This window comes from Chelon labrosus, assembly GCF_963514085.1.
Source record: "Chelon labrosus genome assembly, chromosome: 8".
In the NCBI taxonomy this organism is placed as follows: Eukaryota; Metazoa; Chordata; class Actinopteri; order Mugiliformes; family Mugilidae; genus Chelon; species Chelon labrosus.
The window spans coordinates 13,316,123-13,342,387 of NC_140358.1; the positions used below are offsets into that span (position 1 = coordinate 13,316,123).

The following is a 26,265-nucleotide window of genomic DNA, read 5'->3' on the forward strand; positions in this document are numbered from 1 at the left end:
CTCTCTTCCACCATTATCCACTTACAAATCAAACAGACCAATGTCCTGCACTATCACTGAGGCAATACTACTAAATAGACTACATAAAAGCTGCTTCAATGAATGCAATATATTTCAAAATGTTTCTATAATATTGCTTCCTGTTTGACATGTTCATTCATTTCAGTTCCATTGACAGCGACCAAAAGCAGTCACATAGCCTTTCACTCTAACAACAGAAGTGTGTAATTGTTAAAGCAACATAGTCAGCGCACAGGTACTGCTGAACATCACAGACATTCTGCAACATGATCAAAGTTTCCAGAGAGTTGTTGATTTCAGATATTCGGATGTTTCAAATTGTACAATGGATACGAACATTAATTGAGCTGAAAGTCTAAATTTGGAAGAAAGCAAACCATCCAGTGTTTTTGTGCAACCTATTATGGTGCTGCTTTCTGTAGAATATGTTTTAAGAGACATGAATGCCAACAAAATTAAATAAAATGTTGTCAAAGTCTTACCTCCTCAGATGTCCTCCTCCTGTCAGGTAGCACGAGAGTATTTGCATGGCTGCCAGGGACTATAGTAGATCCTATACTCATTCTGGGTCCAACTAACATGTACCGTTTGTCTCCAGATCTGTACTGGATGCTGTGACACAATGTTCCATCATAATTTGGCTCTTGCAGATATTTAGGAGTATAGTCTGTGGATTTGGAGCACTGCATTGCAATCAGCACGATGATACTGACAAGAAAAAGAACGGAAACTGAGCCCAAAGTTATCATCAGGTAAAATGTAACATTGTCCTCTTCGTCTACTTTTGTTGCACTTTTAACATCAGAAGCTGCAAAAGCCTCTTTGGGCTCCACCAGTTTGATAATGACAGTAGCTGTTGCTGAGAGTGAAACGTTCCCATTGTCTTTGACCAGTATGATCAGTTTATGCTCAGCCTCGTCTGTCTCCATGAACGAACGAAGCGTTCTGATCTGTCCTGTGTAGCGGTCCAAACCAAAGAGACTGTGGTCAGTAACCTCCTGCAGTGAGAACAGCAACCAGCCGTTATATCCTATATCAGCGTCATAGGCTCTGACTTTAGTCACCAAGTGTCCTGCGTGGACGTTGCGTGGAATCTCCTCCACACCTTCAGCAGAACCGTTGGAGCTGAGTGGATACAGGATGACTGGAGCGTTGTCGTTCTGATCCAGAATGAACACGTTCACTGTGACGTTGCTGCTCAGTGACGGACTTCCAGAATCTGTGGCTACAACTTGGAACTGGAAAGTTTTTAGAGTCTCAAAGTCAAAACTCTTCAGTGCAGATATGTGTCCGTTGTCAGAGTTAATATTTAGAAAAGACATTATATCATTTGGATTCCCTTCTCTGACAATATGATAAGAAATGGCTGCATTGTCATTCAAGTCATTATCTGCTGCGCTTACAGAGAATATTGACTTTCCCGCAATATTATTTTCTCCAAGGTAAAACTCTAAAGGAGATTGTTCGAAACGTGGACTGTTATCATTTACGTCTGATATTTGAATGCTCAATGTTTTGAAAGTAGATAAAGGAGATTCACCACAGTCAGTGGCTTTCACTGTTATTTCATAATGTGACATCTGCTCTCGATCCAGAAATGCCTTAGTGACTACTGAATATGTGTTTTCTTTATATGAGGGCTTTAATTCAAAAGGCACATTATTAATTATGCTTGATATTATTTTTCCATTAACTCCAGAATCTCTATCTGTCACACTCAGGAGAGAAATGACTGTTCCAGGCTTTGAATCTTCGGATACTGTATTTGATAGCGAGGTGATTTCTATTTCCGGAGGATTATCGTTGACATCTCGGATTTTTATAATTACCCTACATTCACCCGTTAACGGAGGTGTGCCCTTATCTGATGCTTCAACGTCTAATTCATATACTTCGGTTTCTTCATAGTCTATGACTCCCTTTACTATAATTTCTCCAGTTACTTTGTCCAGTTCAAAAATATCGTAGACTTTCCGCCTCAACGTTTTTCCAAGGCTGTATTCAACTTCTCCGTTAGTGTCTTGGTCAAGATCAGTCGCATTCATTCTAAACACTGACGTACCGACGGGAATGTTTTCTTCAATTGACAGCTGGTAAATCTCTGTACCAAATATGGGACGATTATCATTACTGTCAAGTACAATAATAGAAACATTTAGTGTCCCTGATCTTGGAGGTTTACCTCCATCAACTGCTGTAATCAACAGTGCATGTATGTTCTTTTGTTCTCTGTCTAATGACTTCTTCAGCACTAAAAACGGTATCTTACCCGCATCACTTTGACGAATATTTACTTCAAAATGTTCATTTGACGTCAACGTGTACGTACGAATGGAGTTAATTCCAGCATCGGGATCGCGAGCAGTGTGTAGTTGAAATCGCCGTCCTGGTAGTGTTTGTTCAGCTATTTCATACGTTTGTTCTCTTTCGGGAAAACTCGGAGAATGATCATTTACATCAGTAATTTCGACATTTACGTAGTGTATTTCCAATGGATTTTCTACTAGGATCTTTAGCTCCATTAGGCAAGCACCGCTGCCCTGACAGAGCTCTTCTCTGTCAATATGATCCTGAACGAACAAGGCCCCATTATTCTGGTTTACTTCAAAAATCGCGTCCTTCGTTCCGGACACAACACGGAACCGTCGATCAGTCAAAGATGAGATGTCAAGGCCAAGATCCTTCGCTACGTTCCCAACAACAGTTCCCTTTTCTACCTCCTCTGGAATCGAGTACCTTATCTGAGCCGAAGTCTTCCTTCCCGAAAAAAGCAGTAGAGCCAAATAAAAGGCGAACCTGGAGTAGTCCCTTGTTCGAGCATTTGTGTAGGTCCACATTGTAATTCAATAATACCTAAACTGACCGGAGCCCGTTAATGCAACCAACTGGTATCAGTGCCCTAAGCATCGCACAATTGCAGAACGAAGTGATATAAACGGGCGGTGTGCTTGATTCAAGCGCTTTGCTCTGCTGAGACGACAAACAAAGGGTTCATGAGGGGAGGGACAAAATCATTCAACATTTTCCGATTTGATAGTGACACCCAGAGGCTTGTTCTGAAAACGATTCACACTGCTTTTTCAAACGGGTGTTAAATAACCACCAGAATGCTTCTCACCCAGTCTCTTCAGCCCAAAGTTCGATTCTAGATAGTGTGCACCTACCAGAATGCTATTAATTCATCACTAACGTAAGTTTTTTGTTGTGTTTCTGTGTTTTTTAACTCTCCATTACGGCTTGGCCTAGTTTTGTCTTTTCAGCACCATGGACAGCAATCAAATATCTCTCAGACATTAACTTCTACAGTTAAACGTATTGTTTCAGGGTAACTTGGTCCATGTGAAGTGCTCCAACAACTCAGCAGAAACACTGCAACGTCTGCAGACTTTAGGACAGTTATAGAATAGAAGCCGCCACACCTCATCACAAGCTGCAAAGATACATACAAATGAACCAGCCCCCCTCACGCCACAGCAAAACTGATTTCAGCACCAAGGACAGTGGTCACTGCGTACACTGTGCTCATAACAAAAGATGAGTTCTTCTGTTTCAACTTGGTCTGTATTCATGATGACTGTAGCACTATATGCATGTGCACAGGCTCGGGATATAAACAAAGGGAGTAGTAGTAGAGAACACAGCTGTTATAGAAAAAAAAGACAATCTAGCCAAATCCTCGCATTTCGCAACATTAACCACAGAGAACAACGTGCTTGTAAAAGTTTTGATTTTAGGGTCTTACCTCCTCAGATGTTCTCCTCCTGTCAGGGAGCACGAGAGTATTTGCATGGCTGCCAGGGACTATAGTAGATCCTATACTCATTCTGGGTCCAACTAGCATGTACCGTTTGTCTCCAGATCTGTACTGGATGCTGTGACACAGTGTCCCATCATAATTTGGCTCTTGAAGATATTTAGAAGTATAGTCTGTAGATTTGGAGCACTGCATTGCAATCAGCACGATGATGCTGATGAGAAAAAGAACTGAAACTGAGCCCAAAGTTATCATCAGGTAAAATGTAACATTGTCCTCTTCGTCTACTTTTGCTGCACTTTTAACATCAGAAGCTGCAAAAGCCTCTTTGGGCTCCACCAGTTTGACAATGACAGTGGCTGTTGCTGAGAGTGAGACGTTCCCATTGTCTTTGACCAGTATGATCAGTTTATGCTCAGCCTCGTCTGTCTCCGTAAGCGAGCGAAGTGTTCTGATCTGTCCTGTGTAGCGGTCCAAACCAAAGAGACTGTGGTCAGTAACTTGCTGCAGTGAGAACAGCAACCAGCCGTTATATCCTATGTCAGCGTCATAGGCTCTGACTTTAGTCACCAAGTGTCCTGCGTTAACGTTGCGTGGAATCTCCTCCACACCTTCAGCAGAACCGTTGGAGCTGAGTGGATACAGGATGACTGGAGCGTTGTCGTTCTGATCCAGAATGAACACGTTCACTGTGACGTTGCTGCTCAGTGATGGAGTTCCAGAATCTGTAGCTACAACTTGGAACTGGAAAGTTTTCAGAGTCTCAAAGTCAAAACGTTTCAGCGCCGTGATGTGTCCGTTGTCAGAATTAATGTTCAGAAAGGAAGCCATATCATTATGACTGCCTGTCCCTCTGAGTATACTATAGGACACTGCAGCATTTCCGTTAGTGTCTTTATCAAATGCATTCACAGAAAATATTGACGCACCAGGGGCATTGTTCTCCGCCAAATATAATTCTAGGGGACTGTGCGAGAATTCTGGGAGATTATCATTTACATCTGACAAGTGAATGCTCAAAGTTTTAAATGTGGAAAGAGGAGGGTCACCATAGTCGCTGGCTGTTATTGAAACTTCATAATGAGAGACAGTTTCCCTGTCCAATTCTTCCTTTGTCACTAATGAATACATGTTTTCTTTAAATGATGGCTTCAGTTCAAATGGTACATTTTCTGTCAGACGGCATACGACTTTACCGTTCAAACCAGAATCAGTGTCTGTCACACTAATGAGAGCAATCACGGTCCCGGGTTTTGAGTTCTCCGGGACCATGCTGGATATTGATGTCACCTCTACTTCTGGTTTATTGTCATTAACATCTTGAATCTTTATTATGACTCTGCAATCAGTTGTCATGGGCGGCTGGCCTTTGTCAGAGGCTTGGACGTCTAACTTGTAAACATCGGTTGTCTCGTAGTCAATTTGTCCTTTGACTCGAATTTCTCCACTTGACCCGTCTAGACTGAATAGTTTTAACACGTTGGGATTAATATCACCTCCAAAGGCATACTCAACGTCCCCATTTGCTCCCTCGTCTTGATCAGTTGCTTGAACTTTTATTATAAGCGTATCTAATGCGGCGTTTTCTTGTAAATTCGCTGAATAAACCTCTTTCGAAAAAGTTGGCCTGTTATCATTGATATCAAGAACCCTTATCGTAAGATTTAGATTTGCTGACTTAGGCGGTGTCCCTCCATCTATAGCGGTCAAAGTCAAGCTGTGGTTCGTTTTATGCTCTCTGTCCAATGGTCTTTGCAACACCAGAAAAGGGATTTTGTCCTCCCCTCTATCTCGAATTTCAAGATGAAAATTATCATTTTGACTAAGTTTGTAGCGCTGGACGGAATTTATTCCAACGTCTGGGTCACGGGCGCCTGGTAATTGAAATCGTGCTCCTGACAACGTCGATTCTGCTATTTCTATTACCTTTTCTTTCTCTGCAAAGCTTGGTGCATGGTCGTTCGCATCAATTATTTCCACTGTGACATAGTGGACTTCAAGCGGATTTTCAACCACTATTTTCAGATCTATTGAACAAGCATCATTTCTATCGCACAGCTCTTCTCTGTCGACTTTCTTATGGACATATAAAACCCCGTTGTTCGGGTTTACCTCAAACAGCTCACCATGAGCGCCGGCCACAATCCGAAAACGCCTGTTTGCCAATGTGCCGACATCGAGTCCCAGATCTTTAGCAACATTTCCAATAATGGCTCCCACTTTAACTTCTTCTTGAGTCGAGTATTTTATTTGAGCCAAAATCAGCTCCCCGTAGCAAAACAGCAGAGAGAAAAGAAGTGGTCGCGACCAACCCATCATTATGTTCCTTTGTCCTTTGTCTCATATGACATAATGATTTAAAATAGCATCCGCGAAAACGGTATATTCCACGTAAGTGCCTCCAGTTTTGCTGACATATAATACTAAACGAATCCACGTCCGTGTAGAAAGTATTCAGGTCAAATCCGAAACGATGATGTTCTTTGTGGCCGCACTGAAAAACACAATTTGCAAGGGGCAGAGTCTATTTTCACTGAAGCTGTCGCTGATCCCTACTGTAACACTGACACCCAGTGGATCGATGTTTTTATACACATACAAGACGCCATTGTTTAAGTATAAACAATAAAAGACATGATTCCACTTAACGGAAGCCTCCCTAGGATGTTCCAGTTCAAAGTTTAAGATGCCAGAGTAATAGACAATAAACTAAATGTCTTGTATCCAAACATTCATTCATCTTCTGTAACCGCTCGGGGGGGGGGGGGGGGGGGGGCTGGAGCCTATCCCGGCTGACATCGGGGCAAGAGGCGGGGTACACCCTGGACAGGACAGTCACAGGGCTAACACAGAGAGACAGACAACCATTCACACCTATGAGCATGTCTTTGGACAGAGGAAGGGAGCCAGAGTACACGGAGAGAACCCACGCAGACACAGGGAGAACATGCAAGCTCCACACCCCCAGTCAGCCTGAATCTAAACGTATGGCTGAACAGTTTACCTCAGATGAAACGCAGTTTACATTAGTATCTTTATCGATCAGCCCCCTCGACTGTCACCGACCAGTGAAGTATTTCAAATAGTGACTAGAGCAGAAGCAAATATAAAACCTGTTTTGATTGCAACAGCGTGAGACTAACCAGCCAGAAGACATTTTACATTTTAAATACTTTTATCATCTTTACAAGGTAATAGTTAATCTATTTTGCAGGTCATTGAGACTGAGTCATGATTTGATCTTACCTCTTCAGATGTCCTCCTCCTGTCAGGGAGCACTAGAGTATTCGCATGGCTGCCAGGGACAATAGTAGATCCTATACTCATTCTGGGTCCAACTAGCATGTACCGTTTGTCTCCAGATCTGTACTGGATGCTGTGACACAATGTTCCATCATAATTTGGCTCTTGCAAATATTTAGGAGTATAGTCTGTGGATTTGGAGCACTGCATTGCAATCAGCACGATGATACTGATGAGGAAAAGAACTGAAACTGAGCCCAAAGTTATCATCAGGTAAAATGTAACATTGTCCTCTTCGTCTACTTTTGTTGGACTTTTAATATCAGAAGCTGCAAAAGCCTCTTTGGGCTCCACCAGTTTGACAATGACAGTAGCTGTTGCTGAGAGTGAAACGTTCCCATTGTCTTTGACCAGTATGAGCAGTTTATGCTCAGCCTCGTCTGTCTCTGTGAACGAGCGAAGTGTTCTGATCTGTCCTGTGTAGCGGTCCAAACCAAAGAGACTGTGGTCAGTAACTTGCTGCAGTGAGAACAGCAACCAGCCGTTATATCCTATATCAGCATCATAGGCTCTGACTTTAGTCACCAAGTGTCCTGCGTTCACATTGCGTGGAATCTCCTCCACACCTTCAGCAGAACCGTTGGAGCTGAGTGGATACAGGATGACTGGAGCGTTGTCATTCTGATCCAGAATGAACACGTTCACTGTGACGTTGCTGCTCAGTGACGGAGTTCCAGAATCTGTGGCCACAACTTGGAACTGGAAAGTTTTCAGAGTCTCAAAGTCAAAACTCTTCAGTGCAGTGATCTGTCCATTCTCAGAGTTCACATTTAGAAAGGACATCACTTCGTTTTGATTCCCTTCTCTCACAATATGATAAGAAATTCCTGCATTGTCGTTCACATCTTTGTCTGTTGCGCTTACTGAGAATATAGACTTTCCAGCAACGTTATTTTCAGTCAGGTAAAAGTGTAATGGGTTTTGGGAGAATTGTGGACTGTTATCATTTACATCTGATATCTGAATGCTGAATGTTTTAAAAGTAGATAAGGGAGGTTCACCACAGTCAGTAGCTTTTATTGTCAGTTCGTATTGTGGAACCTTCTCTCGATCTAAAAATCCTTTAGTAACTACTGAATATATATTCTCTTTATATGAGGGTTTTAATTCAAACGGAATGTCTGAGGTAATGCTTGTAATTATTTTTCCGTTAACTCCAGAATCTTTATCTGTTACACTAAGCAGTGAAATAACTGTACCAATCTTTGAATCTTCAGAGACTGTATTTGACAACGATGTGATTTCTATTTCTGGTGAATTATCATTCATGTCTTTTATTTTTATGATCAATCTACAGTCATCTGTTAGAGGAGGTGTTCCTTTATCGGACACCTCGACGTCTAATTTATAAACGTCGGTTTCTTCATAGTCTACCATTCCTTTTACAATAATTTTTCCAGTTAATTTGTCCAAGTCAAAAATGTCATACACTTTCTTTTTAAGAGTTTTTCCAAGACTGTATTCAATTTCGCTATTGGTACCTTCATCTGGATCCGTTGCATTCACTTGAAATACTGTAGTTCCTGGTAGAACATTTTCTTCTATTTCAATTTGGTAAATCTCTTGAGTAAATGTAGGGCGGTTATCATTGCTGTCTAGAACAACAACGGAAACATTCAGTGTCCCGGATCTTTGAGGTTTGCCCCCATCAACTGCTGTAACATATAGCAAGTGTTGACTTACTTTTTCTCGGTCTAATGACTTTTTCAGCACTAAAAATGGTATTTTATCCTCATCAGTTTGACGAATATCTATTTCGAAGTGATCATTTGACGTTAACATGTAGGTACGAATAGAGTTAATTCCAGCATCCGGATCACGAGCAGTGTGTAGCTGGAATCGCCTACCTGGCTGTGTTTGTTCGAATATTTCAAACGCCTGCTCTTTTTCTTGAAAACTAGGAGAGTGATCATTCACATCAGTAATTTCTACGACCACGTAATGCATTTCCAATGGGTTTTCGACTAAGATTTTTAGCTCCATTAAACATGCGCCAGTACCGTGACACAGATCCTCTCTGTCAATTTTCTTATGAACATAGAGAGCCCCATTGTCCTGGTTTACTGCAAAAAATATGTCCTTGGATCCAGAAACAACACGGAATCTTCGGTCATTTAGCGAGATGATGTCAAGGCCAAGATCCTTCGCAACATTTCCAACAACTGTTCCTTCTTTCACCTCCTCTGGAACGGAGTATCGTATCTGTGCGGAAACCTGCTTTCCGAATGAAAGCAATAGGATAATATGAAGCATAAAGAGATGGTACTCCCTCGTCCGACTTTGCCTATCGCTCCCCATCGTTATATTATAGATTAGAGAGAAATTATGAGAACGGTCACAACAGAGACAAAGAGAGCATTCTATGTCCAACCCGTCGAATATCGCATAGTTAGGCTACAAAATTCACAGTGTGAATGCGTCAGCTGGCGTGTGCAGTTCAAATGCATGTCTTGCTGTACATGACAAACAAAGGTTTTTGAGGGGAGGCACAGCTATCCTTTCCCAATACTCCAGCGACACCCTGAGGTGTCTGCTGGTTCAATGGGCTGTCTGTGAGGGAGAAAATAGCTTGAACACAATTGTTAAAGTACAGTATGTTCAAAAAATACTGACACTAAGCAGAAGAGTTTTGGCGCGATCTGGGATAAACGAGTCACTCAGAGACCAAAATCAATAATCAGCCAACCATATCACATTTTGCCAACCAAGTTGTTATTGCCGTCTCCAGTCGTCGCTATATTGTGCCCATCAGTAGGACAAATCGTTACGTAAAGGCCTTTATTCCTTCTGCAATTAAGCTTTTAAAAACAGACCCCGCTTATTTTAGATGAGCTTTTTTAGGTTTTATCTATCTATTTATTGGATTTATTGATCCATGGGATTTATTTATTTATTTATATGATTTCTACTACTGATTTTATTGATCTTAATGAGCAGTGACTTTGTGATTGATCATTATGTGCCCATGCACTTATTGTTTCCTTGGCTTGCTTACTTGTTTATTTGAATGATTGACAGTGTATGGAATGCATGTGGAAAAGCTGCAAATGAATTGCCCTGTTTCGATAAATAAAGTTCTCTAAATCAGAATCGATATAGGACCGCAATATATTTCCAAAAACATGCTGGATTATTTTTGTTCAAACTACAGAAAGTCAGTGTTGTGAAATTCCTCTCACACTCAACAGCACGCTGCAGGAGACACAATGCAAGCAGATGATAAAATATATATTTTTTATATCACTAATGTATTATATAATATTTAATTTGAACACAAACAGAGAATAGTATATGTGTTGTATGGAATGGGGTCAAAATCAGTCACAAATGCAGTGCATTCCTTAGTTATGTGGCGCAATGGTTAAACAACTACACACTGATGACATATTTCATTGAGTTTGGGGACACATTCAAAACACGGTGAAAATGAAGAGGCATTTAAAGGTATTACATTTTCTTGCAAAGGAAAAAGCGAAGTATTTCAGCAACATGGACAGAGGTCAGAGCTACCAAAGGAAACACTGTACAGAGTATGAGATACACACTATATGTAAAATTCCAGTGCTCATTGTAAGTCTAACAGTTGGGAATGGGTGGACTGGGTTGAGAGAACCCTGTTTAGTACATTGTAGAAGACAAAGAACTTCAGGATTTCAAGTTTATGACCAGCATTGGTTTAGTAGTGTTTATTTTAAGACCATGACCTTGTTAAAGCACAATCATATCTCCAGTTAAAACAGAAGCATTGTCTTACCTCTTCAGATGTTCTCCTCCTGTCAGGGAGCACTAGAGTATTTGCATGGCTGCCAGGGACTATAGTAGATCCTATACTCATTCTGGGTCCAACCAACATGTATCGTTTGTCTCCAGATCTGTACTGGATGCTGTGACACAGTGTCCCATCATAATTTGGCTCTTGCAGATATTTAGGAGTATAGTCTGTGGATTTGGAGCACTGCATTGCAATCAGCACGATGATACTGATGAGAAAAAGAACTGAAACTGAGCCCAAAGTTATCATCAGGTAAAATGTAACATTGTCCTCTTCGTCTACTTTTGCTGCACTTTTAACATCAGAAGCTGCAAAAGCCTCTTTGGGCTCCACCAGTTTGACAATGACAGTAGCTGTTGCTGAGAGTGAAACATTCCCATTGTCTTTGACCAGTATGATCAGTTTATGCTCAGCCTCGTCTGTCTCTGTGAACGAGCGAAGTGTTCTGATCTGTCCTGTGTAGCGGTCCAAACCAAAGAGACTGTGGTCAGTGACTTGCTGCAATGAGAACAGCAACCAGCCGTTATATCCTATATCAGCATCATAGGCTCTGACTTTAGTCACCAAGTGTCCTGCGTTCGCATTGCGGGGAATCTCCTCCACACCTTCAGCAGAACCGTTGGAGCTGAGTGGATACAGGATGACTGGAGCGTTGTCGTTCTGATCCAGAATGAACACGTTCACTGTGACGTTGCTGCTCAGTGACGGACTTCCAGAATCTGTGGCTACAACTTGGAACTGGAAAGTTTTCAGAGTCTCAAAGTCAAAACTTTTCAGAGCAGATATTTGTCCATTATCTGGATTGATATTTAAGAACGCTGCGATTTTCACTTTACTACTTTCCTCTCTAACTATGTGATAAGTTAAAGCTGCATTTTCATTCAAGTCTTTATCCAAAGCAGAAACAGAGAATACTGGGTTCCCAGGCACGTTATTTTCCGTCAGGTAAAGTTCAACTGGATTCTGCAAAAATTCCGGCTTGTTGTCATTCACGTCTGAAACATCAATACTCAGAGTTTTAAATGTGGAAAGAGGGGGCTGGCCACAGTCTTTAGCTGTTATTGTGATGTCATAATGCGAAATAGATTCTCTGTCCAAGTGCCGTTTCAACACTAAAGAGTACATGTTATCCTGAATCGATGGTTTCAAATCGAATGGCACGTTATCTGGAAGACTGCATATGACTTTACCGTTTAAACCAGCGTCTTGGTCTGTAATACTAATTAAAGAAACCACAGTCCCGGGTTTTGCATCTTCTGATACCTGCTTCGACAGAGAAGTAAATTCGATTTCAGGTTTATTGTCATTTTTGTCGAGCACTGTGATAATTACTGTGCAATCCGCACTCATGGGAGGTTGCCCTTTGTCTGTTACGTGGACGTCTAATTTATAAACGTCAATCTTCTCGAAGTCGATGTCACCTTTAACTCGAATATCACCAGTATATTTATCTAAGATAAAAGTGTCATATAGTTTTGGGTCAAGTTCGCCACCAAAGAAATACTCAACGTCTCCATTTACACCGTCATCCAGATCAGTTGCTTTAACTGTAATTACACTTGTATCTGCCTCTACATTTTCAGGTATAGTGACCGAATATACCTCTTGGCTGAATGTTGGGTGGTTGTCGTTCGAATCGAGGACATTGACTGTGATATTAAGAGTCCCTGATCTAGGTGGATTTCCACCGTCCAATGCCGTAAGGATCAATTTGTGCACTTCGTGCTTTTCTCGATCCAAAGACTTTTGCAATACTAAGAATGGTACTTTGTCTTGTCCTCTCTCTCTTATCTGTATATTAAAATATTCGTTTTGATTTATTTTATACACACGCACTGTATTAGCGACAACATCTGGATCGCGCGCCGTTGGCAACTGGAAACGTCTGCCTGGGAGAGTGGACTCAGAAATTTCTAATATTTTTTCTTCCTCTTGAAAATTCGGTGAATTATCATTCACATCTACGATTTCTACTCCCACGTAATGTATTTCCATGGGGTTCTCCGCTACCATTTTGAGGTCCATCATACACGGGGAAACGCTCCCACAGAGCTGCTCTCTGTCTATGTTTTTATGCACATACAAGACGCCATTGTTCGAATTTACTTTAAACTGAGCATCTTCAGATCCTGTGATAATACGAAATTGTCTTTCCTCCAATGAGCTGATCTCCAGTCCAAGATCCTTAGCGACATTTCCAACAACAGATCCCACTTTTACTTCCTCTGGAATTGAATATCTTATCTGAGCTGAAACCTCCTCTACGCAGCTGAGCATCACAGAAAAACTGAGGGCTACCCACCAGGACCGTATCCCTCGCCTTTGTCCTCCTGTTCCCATAGTTTTGGTTTAGATGTTAAATTATATATCCATTCACAAGTCCTTGCACAAAAAAAAACAAAAATATCTGCTTATATCACAAAAAAAAATATAGCTTGAGCTACATATCCAATACTTATTTCGAATCCGTGTGTGAATAACGGCGGCGCTTCTTTTTGTTAAAGGTGGTGTCTTTTCTCTGTCGAACTGAACAAAACCTCCCTGGAAGGGGCAGGGCCAACGTTGTAGCACTGTAGTTTATGCTGATATGACACTGACACCTTGTGGACTGCACAAATTATGACCCGCATTTTAAGCAAACGGCTGCATGTAAATTGTATGCCGTTTACTGCAAACAACATGTTTTCAAGTGCGTTGACGTCCGATGCGTTGATGTGACCTTGGAAGAACTATGTGCAAACGGAATGCAATGGAAAACGTTACTCAAGCAAGTCTCAAGATACTGCTAATACACTTTCATTGTGAAAATTAATGATTGAGAATCACCTGGAACAATTATAGCTCGGTAACAAACCCAGGGATTTGAATTAAGTGTGCTTAAACGATGTGTTTAGTTTTTGAAATACTTGAATTAATAAACTTTCTAAAAAGAACGTACATTCTGGCTACACTATCCTCAACCGTGAGAATTTATCAGGACCATGGACAGAGCTACAAACTAGTATGACATCTTGATGGCACAGTTTTTCTCAATTACCTGAAAGTATTCAAATAAATAAATAAATATTTCCAACCTGAAACTTAAATACCAACTCAAAAACAATCACAGTTTGTCCAGTAAACTGCAAATAAACAAAGTGGACAGTCCTCACAAATATGCGATAATGTGAGGTGGTTGTACACATTTTCAAATTCCAAGAGAAATGTAAAGGGACACTGGTAAGATCAACATGAAATTATCATAAAGCACATAATATCCCTTACTGTATGTCTCTCAAAGCTAGCACATACTCTTGGATGACATGACCTTGTTGAAACACAAACATATCTCCAGCTGAAAGCGAAACATGGGCTTACCTCTTCAGATGTTCTCCTCCTGTCAGGGAGCACTAGAGTGTTTGCATGGCTGCCAGGGACTATAGTAGATCCTATACTCATTCTGGGTCCAACCAACATGTACCGTTTGTCTCCAGATCTGTACTGGATGCTGTGACACAGTGTCCCATCATAATTTGGCTCTTGCAGATATTTAGGAGTATAGTCTGTGGATCTGGAGCACTGCATTGCAATCAGTACAATGATACTGATGAGAAAAAGAACTGAAACTGAGCCCAAAGTTATCATCAGGTAAAATGTAACATTGTCCTCTTCGTCTACTTTTGCTGCACTTTTAACATCAGAAGCTGCAAAAGCCTCTTTGGGCTCCACCAGTTTGACAATGACAGTAGCTGTTGCTGAGAGTGAAACATTCCCATTGTCTTTGACCAGTATGATCAGTTTATGCTCAGCCTCGTCTGTCTCTGTGAACGAGCGAAGTGTTCTGATCTGTCCTGTGTAGCGGTCCAAACCAAAGAGACTGTGGTCAGTAACTTGCTGCAGTGAGAACAGCAACCAGCCGTTATATCCTATATCAGCGTCATAGGCTCTGACTTTAGTCACCAAGTGTCCTGCGTTCACGTTGCGTGGAATCTCCTCTACACCTTCAGCAGAACCGTTGGAGCTGAGTGGATACAGGATGACTGGAGCGTTGTCGTTCTGATCCAGAATGAACACGTTCACTGTGACGTTGCTGCTCAGTGACGGAGTTCCAGAATCTGTAGCTACAACTTGGAACTGGAAAGTTTTTAGAGTCTCAAAGTCAATACTTTTCAGCGCAGATATTTGTCCGTTTTCTGAATTGACATTCAGGAAAGATGTCATATCACCCTGCATCGCATCACCTCTCACAATGTGGTATGTTATTACTGCATTTTCATTCAGATCATTATCAGCTGCACTCACGGAAAATATCGATGCACCTGGAGAGTTGTTTTCGACCAAGTAAAGTTCGTATGGATTCTGACTGAAAACTGGTGTGTTGTCATTAACGTCTGACACCTGTACACTTAAGGTTCTTACAGTTGAAAGCTTAGGTTCACCACAGTCAGTAGCTGTTATTGTGATATCATAATGAGACACAGTCTCTCGGTCTAAACGCCCCTTTGTGACAAGGGAGTACATGTTTTCCTCAATGGAGGGCGTCAAATCAAACGGAACGTCATCTGACATTTTACAAATAACTTTTCCATTAACGCCTGAATCTCTGTCCACAACACTGATGAGGGAGATTACAGTACCAGGCTTTGAATCCTCAGGAATTAAGCTGGATAACGATGTCACTTCAATTTCTGGTTTATTATCGTTTCTGTCTTTTATTTTGATCACAACTCTGCTTTCAGCTGTCCAGGGTGGCTGGCCTTTATCTGAAGCCTGCAAATCTAGTCTGTAGAGCTCAGTTTCCTCAAAGTCCAAGTTTCCTTTTACTCGAATCTCACCAGTGACACTGTCCAATTCAAAGGTATCATGCACTTTTTTCTTTTGTGTTTTTCCAAAGCTGTATTCAATTTCGCTATTTGATCCATCATCTAAATCCGTAGCATTTACTTGTACTACAAGGGTTCCTAATGAGGCGTTTTCATCTAGTGACACAGTATATACATCTCTGCTAAACACAGGTCGATTATCATTTGCGTCTAGCACAGTGATAGTTAAATTAAGGCTTCCGGATTTTGACGGATTCCCTCCATCAAGAGCTGTTAATACTAAACAATGTTCTGCTTTTTGCTCCCTATCCAAAGACTTTTTTAGGACTAAAAACGGTATCTTGTCTTCTTCACTGTCTCTGACTTCAATATCAAAAAAATTATTTTGGCTCAATTTATATAATCGAACTGACTGTGCACCGAAATCAGGATCTCTGGCAGCGTGAATCTGGAAACGAGTACCTGGAGGCGTATTCTCTGCTATTTCCAGTCGCTGCTCGCTTTCTGGAAAAGTCGGTGAATGGTCGTTAACATCGGTTATTTCAACTCCAACATAATGTATTTCCAAGGGGCTTTCAACGACAATTTTCAGGTTTATCAAACAAACCTTGGTCCCGTCACAGAGCTCTTCTCGATCCATATTTTTTCCAACATATAGTACTCCATTGTTCTGATTTAACTGAAACAAAGCGTGATTTGGACCCGACACAATACGAAATCTTCTCCCTGTCAGCGTGCTAATGTCAAGCCCCAAATCCTTGGCAACATTTCCGACAGGGGATCCTACTTGAACTTCTTCAGGAACAGAGTATCTTAACTGTCCAAAAATCCGCTCCACGAAGCACAATAACACAATCCCGGCAATCCACCAGCAGTGCACTCGGCGCCTTTGTCCTTTTCTCTCCATTGCGAAGCAAATTGATGGAGACTCTCTCGGAAAAACACGCAGAGTATCAGTTGCGCAATCGAACCAGTCTAATCAGAACCATTTCACGATTTTCAAATGCAGTTCCATGCATAAATATAGACCGCTACCTTATTATAAATAGCCTGCGATGTGCACTCCGCCAGTACAACACCTCGTTAAGAGATGGTACATATGGGCAGGGCCTGTACGCAATAAGAAACACAACCATTGTCAAGGCCACACTGACACCAAGTGGTCACTGGGCTTCAATACGATACAAAGCCTTTTTCTCGGCACTTTACACTCGACATCTAGTAAAGTCTCTCTCAAGAAGCTCAAATCTACCTCCTCCAGCTGGTCGGTTACATGATGGGTGTGTTTCTTTTGGTAATCAAAAAGGCTAATGCCTTGTAATCATGTCAACTTAACATTATCTCGGAATAATGTAATAACAGCAGGGGAAAATATCGCCAGTCATCCACAGCGCTGTACACGCATACCAGCACACATACGTCCGAATTACGACATGCAAACTCCACACAGAAAGGAACCAGCACTGTTTACATATTGTATGAACACGCATTTCGATTTCTCCAGTTCAATTGTGTCTATGTGTGTTATTTAAGTAATTAAAGACATTTACCTCCTCAGATGTTCTCCTCCTGTCAGGTAGCACTAGAGTATTTGCATGGCTGCCAGGGACTATAGTAGATCCTATACTCATTCTGGGTCCAACCAACATGTACCGTTTGTCTCCAGATCTGTACTGGATGCTGTGACACAGTGTCCCATCATAATTTGGCTCTTCCAGGTATTTAGAAGTATAGTCTGTGGATTTGGAGCACTGCATTGCAATCAGCACGATGATACTGATGAGAAAAAGAACTGAAACTGAGCCCAAAGTTATCATCAGGTAAAATGTAACATTGTCCTCTTCGTCTACTTTTGCTACACTTTTAACATCAGAAGCTGCAAAAGCCTCTTTGGGCTCCACCAGTTTGACAATGACAGTAGCTGTTGCTGAGAGTGAAACGTTCCCATTGTCTTTGACCAGTATGATCAGTTTATGCTCAGCCTCGTCTGTCTCTGTGAACGAGCGAAGTGTTCTGATCTGTCCTGTGTAGCGGTCCAAACCAAAGAGACTGTGGTCAGTAACTTGCTGCAGTGAGAACAGCAACCAGCCGTTATATCCTATATCAGCGTCATAGGCTCTGACTTTAGTCACCAAGTGTCCTGCGTACACGTTGCGTGGAATCTCCTCCACACCTTCAGCAGAACCGTTGGAGCTGAGTGGATACAGGATGACTGGAGCGTTGTCGTTCTGATCCAGAATGAACACGTTCACTGTGACGTTGCTGCGCAGTGACGGAGTTCCAGAATCTGTGGCTACAACTTGGAACTGGAAAGTTTTCAGAGTCTCAAAGTCAAAACTCTTTAATGCTGATATTGTACCATTGGCTTCATTTATATTTAAAAATGAGGTTATAGTGGGTCCCGGATTCTTACGGTCGAGTGAATATGTTATCGCTGCATTTTCACCTCCATCTGCATCAATCGCGCTCACTGAGAAAACTGACAGTCCGGCCTTGTTGTTTTCAGGCACATAAAAAGTATAAGGGCTTTCGGTGAACAATGGACTATTGTCGTTAACATCTAGCACATCTACCTGTATTATTTTCGTTGAGGACAGGGCAGGGCTCCCCAAATCTTTCGCTGTTATTGTAATGTTATACATATGCACCGTTTCCTTATCCAGGTAGTCCTTGGTAACCAAGGAGTATGACTGTCCGTCAGGGGATGGCTTTAAGTCAAAAGGTAAATGACCGGGCACACTACAGACCACTTGTCCGTTCACACCTGAGTCAAGGTCCGTCACACCCATCAACGCCACAACAGTGCCAGGAGGAGCATCCTCTGGAATGCGACTTGAAAGGGATGTGATTTCTATTTCGGGCTGATTATCGTTGACGTCCTCCACTCTAACAACCACGTTGCATTGCGTGGAGAGAGACACAGCACCTTTATCTGCAGCCAGTACCTTAATCTCGTAAACCTGTTTTTCCTCGTAATCAAGTTGTCCTTTCACAGTTAGTTTTCCAGTTGCGCTGTTCAGATCAAACGGCTCCGATGAGAGTCCTCTAAGTTTACTCCTTAAAGAATATTCAATCTCACCGTTCATCCCCTCGTCTGGGTCAGATGCATTTACCGTCAGCAAAAATGTCCCTGCAGGTGCGTTCTCCTTTATTGTTATGGTGTATTTTTGTTTTTCACACACTGGTGGGTTGTCATTTACATCAGACACAATAACAGTGATATTAATAGTGCTAGATTTTGAGGGTTTTCCTCCATCTGTAGCTGTTAATAGTAACCCGTGTTGAGCAGTGTGTTCTCTATCTAAAGGCCGCTGTAAAACTAAGAATGGAACTTTTCCATCTTCCCCAAATTCCTCGGTTTCCAAGCGAAAATACTGATTATGGTTTAGCTTATAGGAATTTAAAGAATTCAAACCAACATCCAAGTCGTGCGCCCCTTCCACCTGAAATCTAGATCCAACTATGGCAGACTCCAGCACCTCCAAGGTGTAGTTTTCTTCAGGGAATTTGGGCGAATTGTCGTTAACATCGAGTATCTCCACAATTATTTGGTGCATTTCGAGAGGATGTTCAACAACCGCTTTCAGATTTGCGATGCATGGAACAGTCTGTGCGCACAGCTCCTCCCTGTCTACTCGCTGATTCACTAGCAAAACTCCATCTCTCGCATTTACCTTGAACAGATTCTGCTTTGTTCCTGACACGACACGGAGATTCCTTTCCGCCAGTCTTCCGAGATCCAACCCTAGGTCTTTAGCTACATTTCCAACGGACGTCCCTGGTTTCAATTCTTCCTGAATGGAGTATCGTATTTGAGCAGAGATTCCTTCCAGTTTAGCCACAATCAGCAACGCCAAACAAAAGGAAAACCACACACCCCTCCACTGTCCTTTGATATCCGTTTTATCCATTGTTTGTCAAATAGATTATTTACAGACGATTTTCAGCAAAATTCATGTAAAAATTTCAGTCTCCTCGTAGGAAGAACAGACGATGGGGACCATCATTGTAGCCGAAGAAGAGATCCTTTCATTCCGGTATTTCAGTCTGTCTCTTTGGATCCTTACTGAATGCAGAGAAAGATGCCCTCTCTCACACATGACCACTGTGGTGACACACATGTATAGTGTAACAGCACCACCCACTGGCTCAGCAACGATGCTGGAGTGGTGAATAATTTAGTATTCAAAGCATATAAAAAGTGTGATTAAAAATGTTCAAATGTATTTTAGAATGTATAATAAAAAGGTTAAAAGCAGTTTAAAAAGTATTATAAATAGTACATTTACATTTACATGTTTATTGTTCAATTTAAAAGACACTGAATTTCTGGAAACCCCACTTCCATTTATGGGGTTAATAGCGATCAGCAGGGGCGTCAGGTCTCAGGTGTTTCAGCACGGACAGGGGGAGTGGGACATAGTAATGGGAAGTTCGACTCTTTTCTGAGAGCCGTCTCGTTTGCCAAAATCGTTACTCTATTACAAAAGCATTGCTTTTGTTTAATATTTCAATAAAACTTTATTTATTCAAACAAATGAAGCAGTGATGAACGAGCAAAAGGGGGAAAAAAAGAAAAAAAAAAGAAAATGAAAAAAGTAGTGGGGATCCGGCTCTCACTCGGCTCTTCTGATTCACTACCAAGCATCGGCTCTTATAGCCGGCTCTTTTGCTCATGACACATCACTAATGGGACACAGTCTACTTAGAGCGGCCAGAGCGAAACTAAAGAATGAGCGTAATACGGAGAGATTTCGGTGTCCAAAACTATTTACATATATAAATGATTGCAAAGGTTATTCTCAATGTTCTGTATGTGCAAGTATAAGCTGATCTCGACAAATTTCACCTTTTTTTGCATATTAACTGAACGGCTGAATGTAACGCTTGTACTCTTGTTCTTTTTGTTCTTTACAGATTTGGGGACAAATTACACAGCGTGTTGTTTTTGTTTCTCTTTGAAACTATTATGAAATGACAGACAGACCATAAAGCTTTACTTTATTTTATTGTGTTGAATTGTTGCTGAAGCGGATGGCATTTACACTCTATCTCCCTACCCTCCCTGTGCACAAGAACACTCCCCCTGTCGATCCTATTTCAGTGGTGAGCAGTGACATCCCATGGATTAAGCTTACAAGTGCAGCTATGATGAGCCCATTCGTATTCTCTTCTGTTCATGTGCAAGTTTGCCATAGTCTCTGTGCAGCAGCCCTACCAGAGTGCATGGAAATATGCATTTTTGATTATTGCATTACACAAAAAAAATGTCCAATAGCGTTACATTAGTTAAGAAACAGAATGACCTACATAAAACCTCAAATCTTTGCATCCCTCCCACCTGCTACTACGTACGGGTCCTGGATTCAGACCAAAAAGATGCGTGCGCGTTCACGAGCGCTGCTGCATTTTGCATCACCTTCACCTATTTCTTCCTCAATCGATTCCCTCATACTGCCGCAGTGATGCTATACTCTTTCAAAGTACCCAATACACATTATTACGAACGACTGTTAGACAAAGGTGACTGTGATATTTGCCAGTGAATGTTCATCTTATGTCTGCAAGCTGTGGATGCCGCACCGAGAAATGGAGAAGGGAAGGAGGAGGAGGAGGGGGCTACTGCTCCACTGAACAGAGAGCACGTCGTCATAGCAACGCGGCTCCATTAGGCAGGTCGCTGTCCGTGGTGCTGAAGGCAAGCAGGCGCACTGGAAAAAAGAGGAGAGGGGGAGGGATGCTGGAACTGTGAAACGTACAGACAAATGCTGTCTATGCACCCATTTTCCCCGATGCTGTTAATTCTCAAAAATATATAATATACGCATGCCCCTTTGGCCGTCATTCTAGTTTATTTTAGAATTATTTTCCAATGAAGATGCCGAAAGAAGACACTTAATGCCAAGACTATTGTAAAAGAAAAGAAAATATTCCTTTTATAATCGCACTTTTCACTGCAGTATTTATGAATTGCCCAGCAAGTGCTAATGAATAAAATACACTGATGTTCAATATACAAGTGCTAACCTACTAGTGCCAGCTGGTGGCTGTCCTTTGTTTTACACACCGGTGCATTGCTGTGTCATGCATCAGTGTGCTAGTCTGTCAGTGGACCAGATCAGCAGACAATAGGCACTGAGAATCCCCTCTCACAGTCAGTGCATATAAGAAAGAAAACTAAAAAGTGTTTATCTCCAGCTATTCTTCAGATAACAGCACCATAACAGCACCATTTAAATTGGACTAAAGCCCATATTAAAAATTGTTGATCCTGTTTTGCTTGAAAGACACAAAAGACAAATCTATCATGTGCTAAAATGTGCTCCTTCAATTTAGGGTTATAATGGCTACTAAATCAAAATAAGTCATCTTGAGAGCCTTAATGTCATTCACTCCTACTATGCAAATATGACCTCATCTCCCCAGAGAGATGATGTCATCTGTGCACGCACAAAGAGACTGAAAGAGAGAGGGCGGAAAAATATTGCAGACACATTTTGTCTGTAAAATGGTGTTAATATGTAACCACATGGGTTTTGTTTGTTTGTTTTTACACTGTAATACAGTTTCTCTCCACATGCTATGTATTCACATATTTAGTTACACAACGTGTGGCTTTTTTTAATGACATGTCAAGCTTCAGTTCAGACATAATGTGGTTGCTCTTTGTGCATAATGTTGCTTTTACCTTTTTTTTGCTTTGCAGAAGAAAGATGGTCACGATGTCCCCATGCAGTGTGTGTGACCACCGGCATCACGGAAGACAGCACAAAAGAAGCAGAAGCCGGTTTCAACTGCCATCTCAATGGAGAGAGGTATATTTATAGACTTCCTCAAATTCTTGCCCATGGAAATGTCCTTCTTGCTTTGACTCACACATGTTACATCTTTGACTTATGTAAAACGTTAAAACTCATTACATTCCAGAAATAGAGGTTAGAATAAAAAAAAATGGCCTAATCTGCATATCAGCCACAAGGGCTCTCACGTGATTAGAAACATTTTCTGATCTGCAATCTGGTGAAAAAAAATAGACATTAAAGTGTGTAAAATAAGAACAGATGAATAACAACTTAAATTTCCTTTGCAAACAAAAGTATGGGGAAAGAGTATTGTCTTTTTAATTCCTCTGCATGCGCATAACACCTTTTGTTCAGTATAGAGATCCAGGATTTAGTCATGTGATATTTTTAATATTTGATGTTTACATCTATGTCAAGCCTGACTCAAAGATCTACAGTATCTTGGTTAGAGGCTTGTCCATGTTAACCAAACCCTGATTTCCTCATTATCTGGAAAATCAGCATTTCACCAGCATCTTCTGCATTAATTGGCATGCAAGCTGGCAGTACAGTTGTCCCTGATCAACAAACTATGTGATTCAAATGATTTGCTGAGAAGAAAGAGCAACTGGATCAGCAAATCTCCAGCTCTTACATTCCCATTATAGGTAGTGGAACGTATTTATTGTTCCATCATCAATGTCTTTTTCTAAGGCCCTATAGGTTGCATACTGATATTTTGTGTATAAAGTTATGACTGAAGTATAATGTTTCACTAAGTGGATAAGGTTGGGCAGGAATTATACAGCAGGATATTACCTCTGACATTTCAACAGTGTCATCACAAAGTATGACTTGACCTCTCGATCATAACCATCAAGATGCCAATACATTTTTGATTCCTAAAATAGATTTAAAACAATCTTTGCAATAGATTTAGCTCAAAACTCAGAGATTCTGAAGTTCAGTCGTTTCTTCGCAATGTTTTTGTATTTATTAGATCATACAGACCAAACCATAGAGTACAACTGGCTCACATTACACAAGTTACTATAAGTTGCACCATAAAAGTATCACTGTACAAAAGCACTTATGCTTACCTGTAACACTTTACAACTTCTTACAAGTAATGCAATGTGAGCTGTGCTAAAGAGTTTGATTACGTGATCTCTGGTTGATTTGTTTCACATACTTGTTGGCTCATACATCTGATGGCACAGAGGTTCCGTAGTGGTTCACATTGAAAAGTTGCAATAGTCCTGCTATAAAAAAAAGCCATACTTATAGAAACAGGCATATGTTATATTGTATGTGTGAGTTATACCTGTATCCTAATTTAAGTGTTTCATAAGCAGATACATACAGTAGTCACCGTTATACATGACATACATACATATATAGCTTTCGTTGTGTGAAATGAACATGTTGTTTCAGTATTGTAAGGTAAGCATTAAATGTTCATGTTCAGTTTGACATGTTACACAATTGCAGAAGACACATCCAGAGCTTGGATGTAGAAATTAAGCAGTGAGGGTACATGTTAGTGTCTGTGTGTATATACAGTACTCACAAGGAGACATGAATCAGCCTATTAACCAAGACCGAAAAATAATCAGTTCAAATCCAAGACTCATTCTCAAGTAGTGTCCATGTGGACAAAACATTCAAGTACACTGCACAGTTTCTCTACTACCAGATGTTTTCCTCTCACCTAAATAAGGAAATGAGATTACAGATATGTTGACAGTGTCTCAGGATTTCAGGATGAGAAACTGCTACTCTGTTGTACTCCTTCATTGTGGCCCCATTAGACTGTAATCCATCACTTGTTTTAAAAAAAAAAAAAACATTTCCTTAGTATCTTAAAATATCTAAGGTCTCCAAAGTACTTCATGCAAGACAACTAAAAGGCATCATGACTGAAGGCCTCACCCATATCTGTTTTATGAACTTGTTAACTTCCCTCTCACACAACTCATTCATATATTTAGGCCGAGCTCACTTATAAAGCACAGAGTAAAGTACAAAACATAAAACTACTAAAATCTACCACAATTATAAAATACTGATTCCCTTCAATTTTATATGTTAAAACTGTAGGTTTGGTGCTTTTCTGACATTTAGTTAATTGTGCTATTTAACTTATATATTGTACATCAATGCTGATATGAAGCAAGACAAATCACAGAAGTTTAAAATGGAATATCCAACATGTTTCTTTTTTAGAGAGGGAAAAAAGTCTCTTGAAGGCATTTCAACAATCCCATGTCCACTCTTATAGTCCTTCTTGTGGCTTCTTTGAATATTCACTGGTGCTTTTTTTACAGTCTGTATATCCTCTTGAAAATATGTTGTATGGAAACTTGGTTGAAGCCATGCAGTCCTTTCATGCATATAGAATGGACACAGAGGCATTGTTGGCTTTTCATGTGCTCAAACAAAGAGAAGGGTTAGGTCGCATTTTGATAGGCCACCATAGTCCATTGGTGTTATAGCATGACAACTACGATTTAGTGAGGACCAAGGACCAGACTGAGCAGGGTGGATATGAGAGGTTATGGATAGGGGCTTCTTCGTTCCGCTGTGAGGCTATTCCTGTCAGCATCAATCCAGAACACAGCGGGAGGGGTCGGCTTATGCGGAACTGCCACTGCTGGTGGTGGATGCCTGCCAACGAGACAAGAGAATTAGACAAACCCGGTAAAAGAAACCAGAAATCCTTGCGACTGACACATCTCATGCAGCCGACGTCTGTCGCTCAGACAGGGGCTTCAGGCACAGGACAGGGGGGACTGGGCAGATCCTTGAACATGTAGTGGGGAGGTGGCAGGTCTATCAGTGAATACCATGCTCCGAGATTATGTGAGGGAGAGTGGTTGCTAGGTAACTGGGTGACTGGTTTCTCTTTGCGTCTCTCCTGCACAAAGAATTAGGTCACAATTCAGGCTACAGCAGACGTTGTCAAAAGTGTTATTCTGCAAAGTCTGTAACATTCAGTCGAATTACAGATTTAAACAACCCAATCAGACAGAAACACCACAGTCCAGTTCCACTTACACACATTCAAAGAAAGGATATACTCCTAACAGATTAGTGATGGGTCAGTAGGGGATGTACACGGATTAATATCAGCATGCACAGCATCCTTTTGAGAACATAGTGATTCAATTAAAGACTTGTCAGTCATTTCTTAATATGTACTGTATATTAGCAGCAAAAGCCAGTTGGATACTTTCTATATGTGACTGTCACTCTGTTCACCAAAAGCAATAACTAGGACAGGAGTGCTCTTTTAGTGGGTCATCATGTTTGCTTGATTGTCTGCAAGAAAAACTTGTCAGCCACTATGATTATTGCCAAATTTGTTACTGTCCCCTGGGGTCAATCAAGGTCATGATCTATATAGTTTTAATCTGTCCAACAATATTAAAAACACCTGGGGAGGAGACATAATCCTGAAATACTGACAGACTTGATGTTAATTCCTGGGATAGTTTATGAACAGTTTTAGTTAAATTTTAAGGATCAAACTGTAATTAGAGTAACCCAAATATAGGCAGGAAGACCTACAGCAACAGAATATTTGGGAAACTGCATGAGCTGTCAAGTGAGTGACCCTCTGCAATTAAAACGTCTCCTCCTCCAAGAGATTAAACATGGCAAAATAATAATACTAAAAAAAAACATCCACTGAAAACAAAACAAACACAAAAAAAATATATATATATATATATTCAAACATTGAGTTCTGTAACATAAGTCATAAGTCAAATAAAAGGTCATCCGCGGTGGGGGAGTGAGACTCCTGCATACCTCCAGCTGCAGAGTGGA

The 26,265-nt window shown here is 41.0% G+C and overlaps 6 protein-coding genes across 6 annotated transcripts in view; all 6 read right to left on the reverse strand.

Annotated features, from left to right (window-relative positions):
- The window catches only part of LOC311491429 (protocadherin alpha-C2-like), a gene marked incomplete at its 5' end in the record, with an annotated part of 187,825 nt that extends 171,266 nt beyond the window's left edge, over positions 1-16,559 (reverse strand). Inside the window, one exon of the mRNA XM_084549356.1 lies at positions 14,208-16,559. Coding sequence (XP_084405482.1) covers positions 14,208-16,559 — 2,352 coding nt within the window. The remainder of the gene's footprint in view (positions 1-14,207) is intronic.
- LOC311491472 (protocadherin alpha-3-like) lies at positions 126-2,870 on the reverse strand. Its single transcript, XM_084549400.1, has one exon. The coding sequence runs from the start codon at positions 2,856-2,858 to the stop codon at positions 492-494; it is 2,367 nt and encodes a 788-aa protein (XP_084405526.1). The 5' UTR covers positions 2,859-2,870; the 3' UTR covers positions 126-491.
- Positions 3,752-6,092, reverse strand: LOC311491311 (protocadherin alpha-2-like; the record flags this gene model as incomplete). Its single annotated transcript, XM_084549217.1, has 1 exon — positions 3,752-6,092. Exon 1 carries the CDS (start codon positions 6,089-6,091, stop codon positions 3,752-3,754), a length of 2,340 nt encoding a protein of 779 aa, XP_084405343.1. The 5' UTR covers position 6,092.
- Positions 6,942-9,927, reverse strand: LOC311491459 (protocadherin alpha-8-like). Its single transcript, XM_084549387.1, has one exon. It carries the CDS (start codon positions 9,374-9,376, stop codon positions 6,974-6,976), a length of 2,403 nt encoding a protein of 800 aa, XP_084405513.1. The 5' UTR covers positions 9,377-9,927; the 3' UTR covers positions 6,942-6,973.
- On the reverse strand, positions 10,619-14,071 carry LOC311491454 (protocadherin alpha-8-like). The gene has a single exon (XM_084549382.1). It carries the CDS (start codon positions 13,188-13,190, stop codon positions 10,770-10,772), a length of 2,421 nt encoding a protein of 806 aa, XP_084405508.1. The 5' UTR covers positions 13,191-14,071; the 3' UTR covers positions 10,619-10,769.
- Positions 16,560-17,065: 506 nt separating the features above from the next.
- LOC311491476 (protocadherin alpha-C2-like) lies at positions 17,066-19,332 on the reverse strand. Its single transcript, XM_084549404.1, has one exon. The coding sequence runs from the start codon at positions 19,207-19,209 to the stop codon at positions 17,158-17,160; it is 2,052 nt and encodes a 683-aa protein (XP_084405530.1). The 5' UTR covers positions 19,210-19,332; the 3' UTR covers positions 17,066-17,157.
- Positions 19,333-26,265: the final 6,933 nt, after the last annotated feature.

Coding starts and splice junctions, on each gene's coding strand:
- LOC311491472 (XM_084549400.1), bottom strand. CDS start 2,858: ATGTGGACCTACACAAATGCTCGAACAAGGGACTACTCCAGGTTCGCC.
- LOC311491459 (XM_084549387.1), bottom strand. CDS start 9,376: ATGGGGAGCGATAGGCAAAGTCGGACGAGGGAGTACCATCTCTTTATG.
- LOC311491454 (XM_084549382.1), bottom strand. CDS start 13,190: ATGGGAACAGGAGGACAAAGGCGAGGGATACGGTCCTGGTGGGTAGCC.
- LOC311491476 (XM_084549404.1), bottom strand. CDS start 19,209: ATGCACCAAATAATTGTGGAGATACTCGATGTTAACGACAATTCGCCC.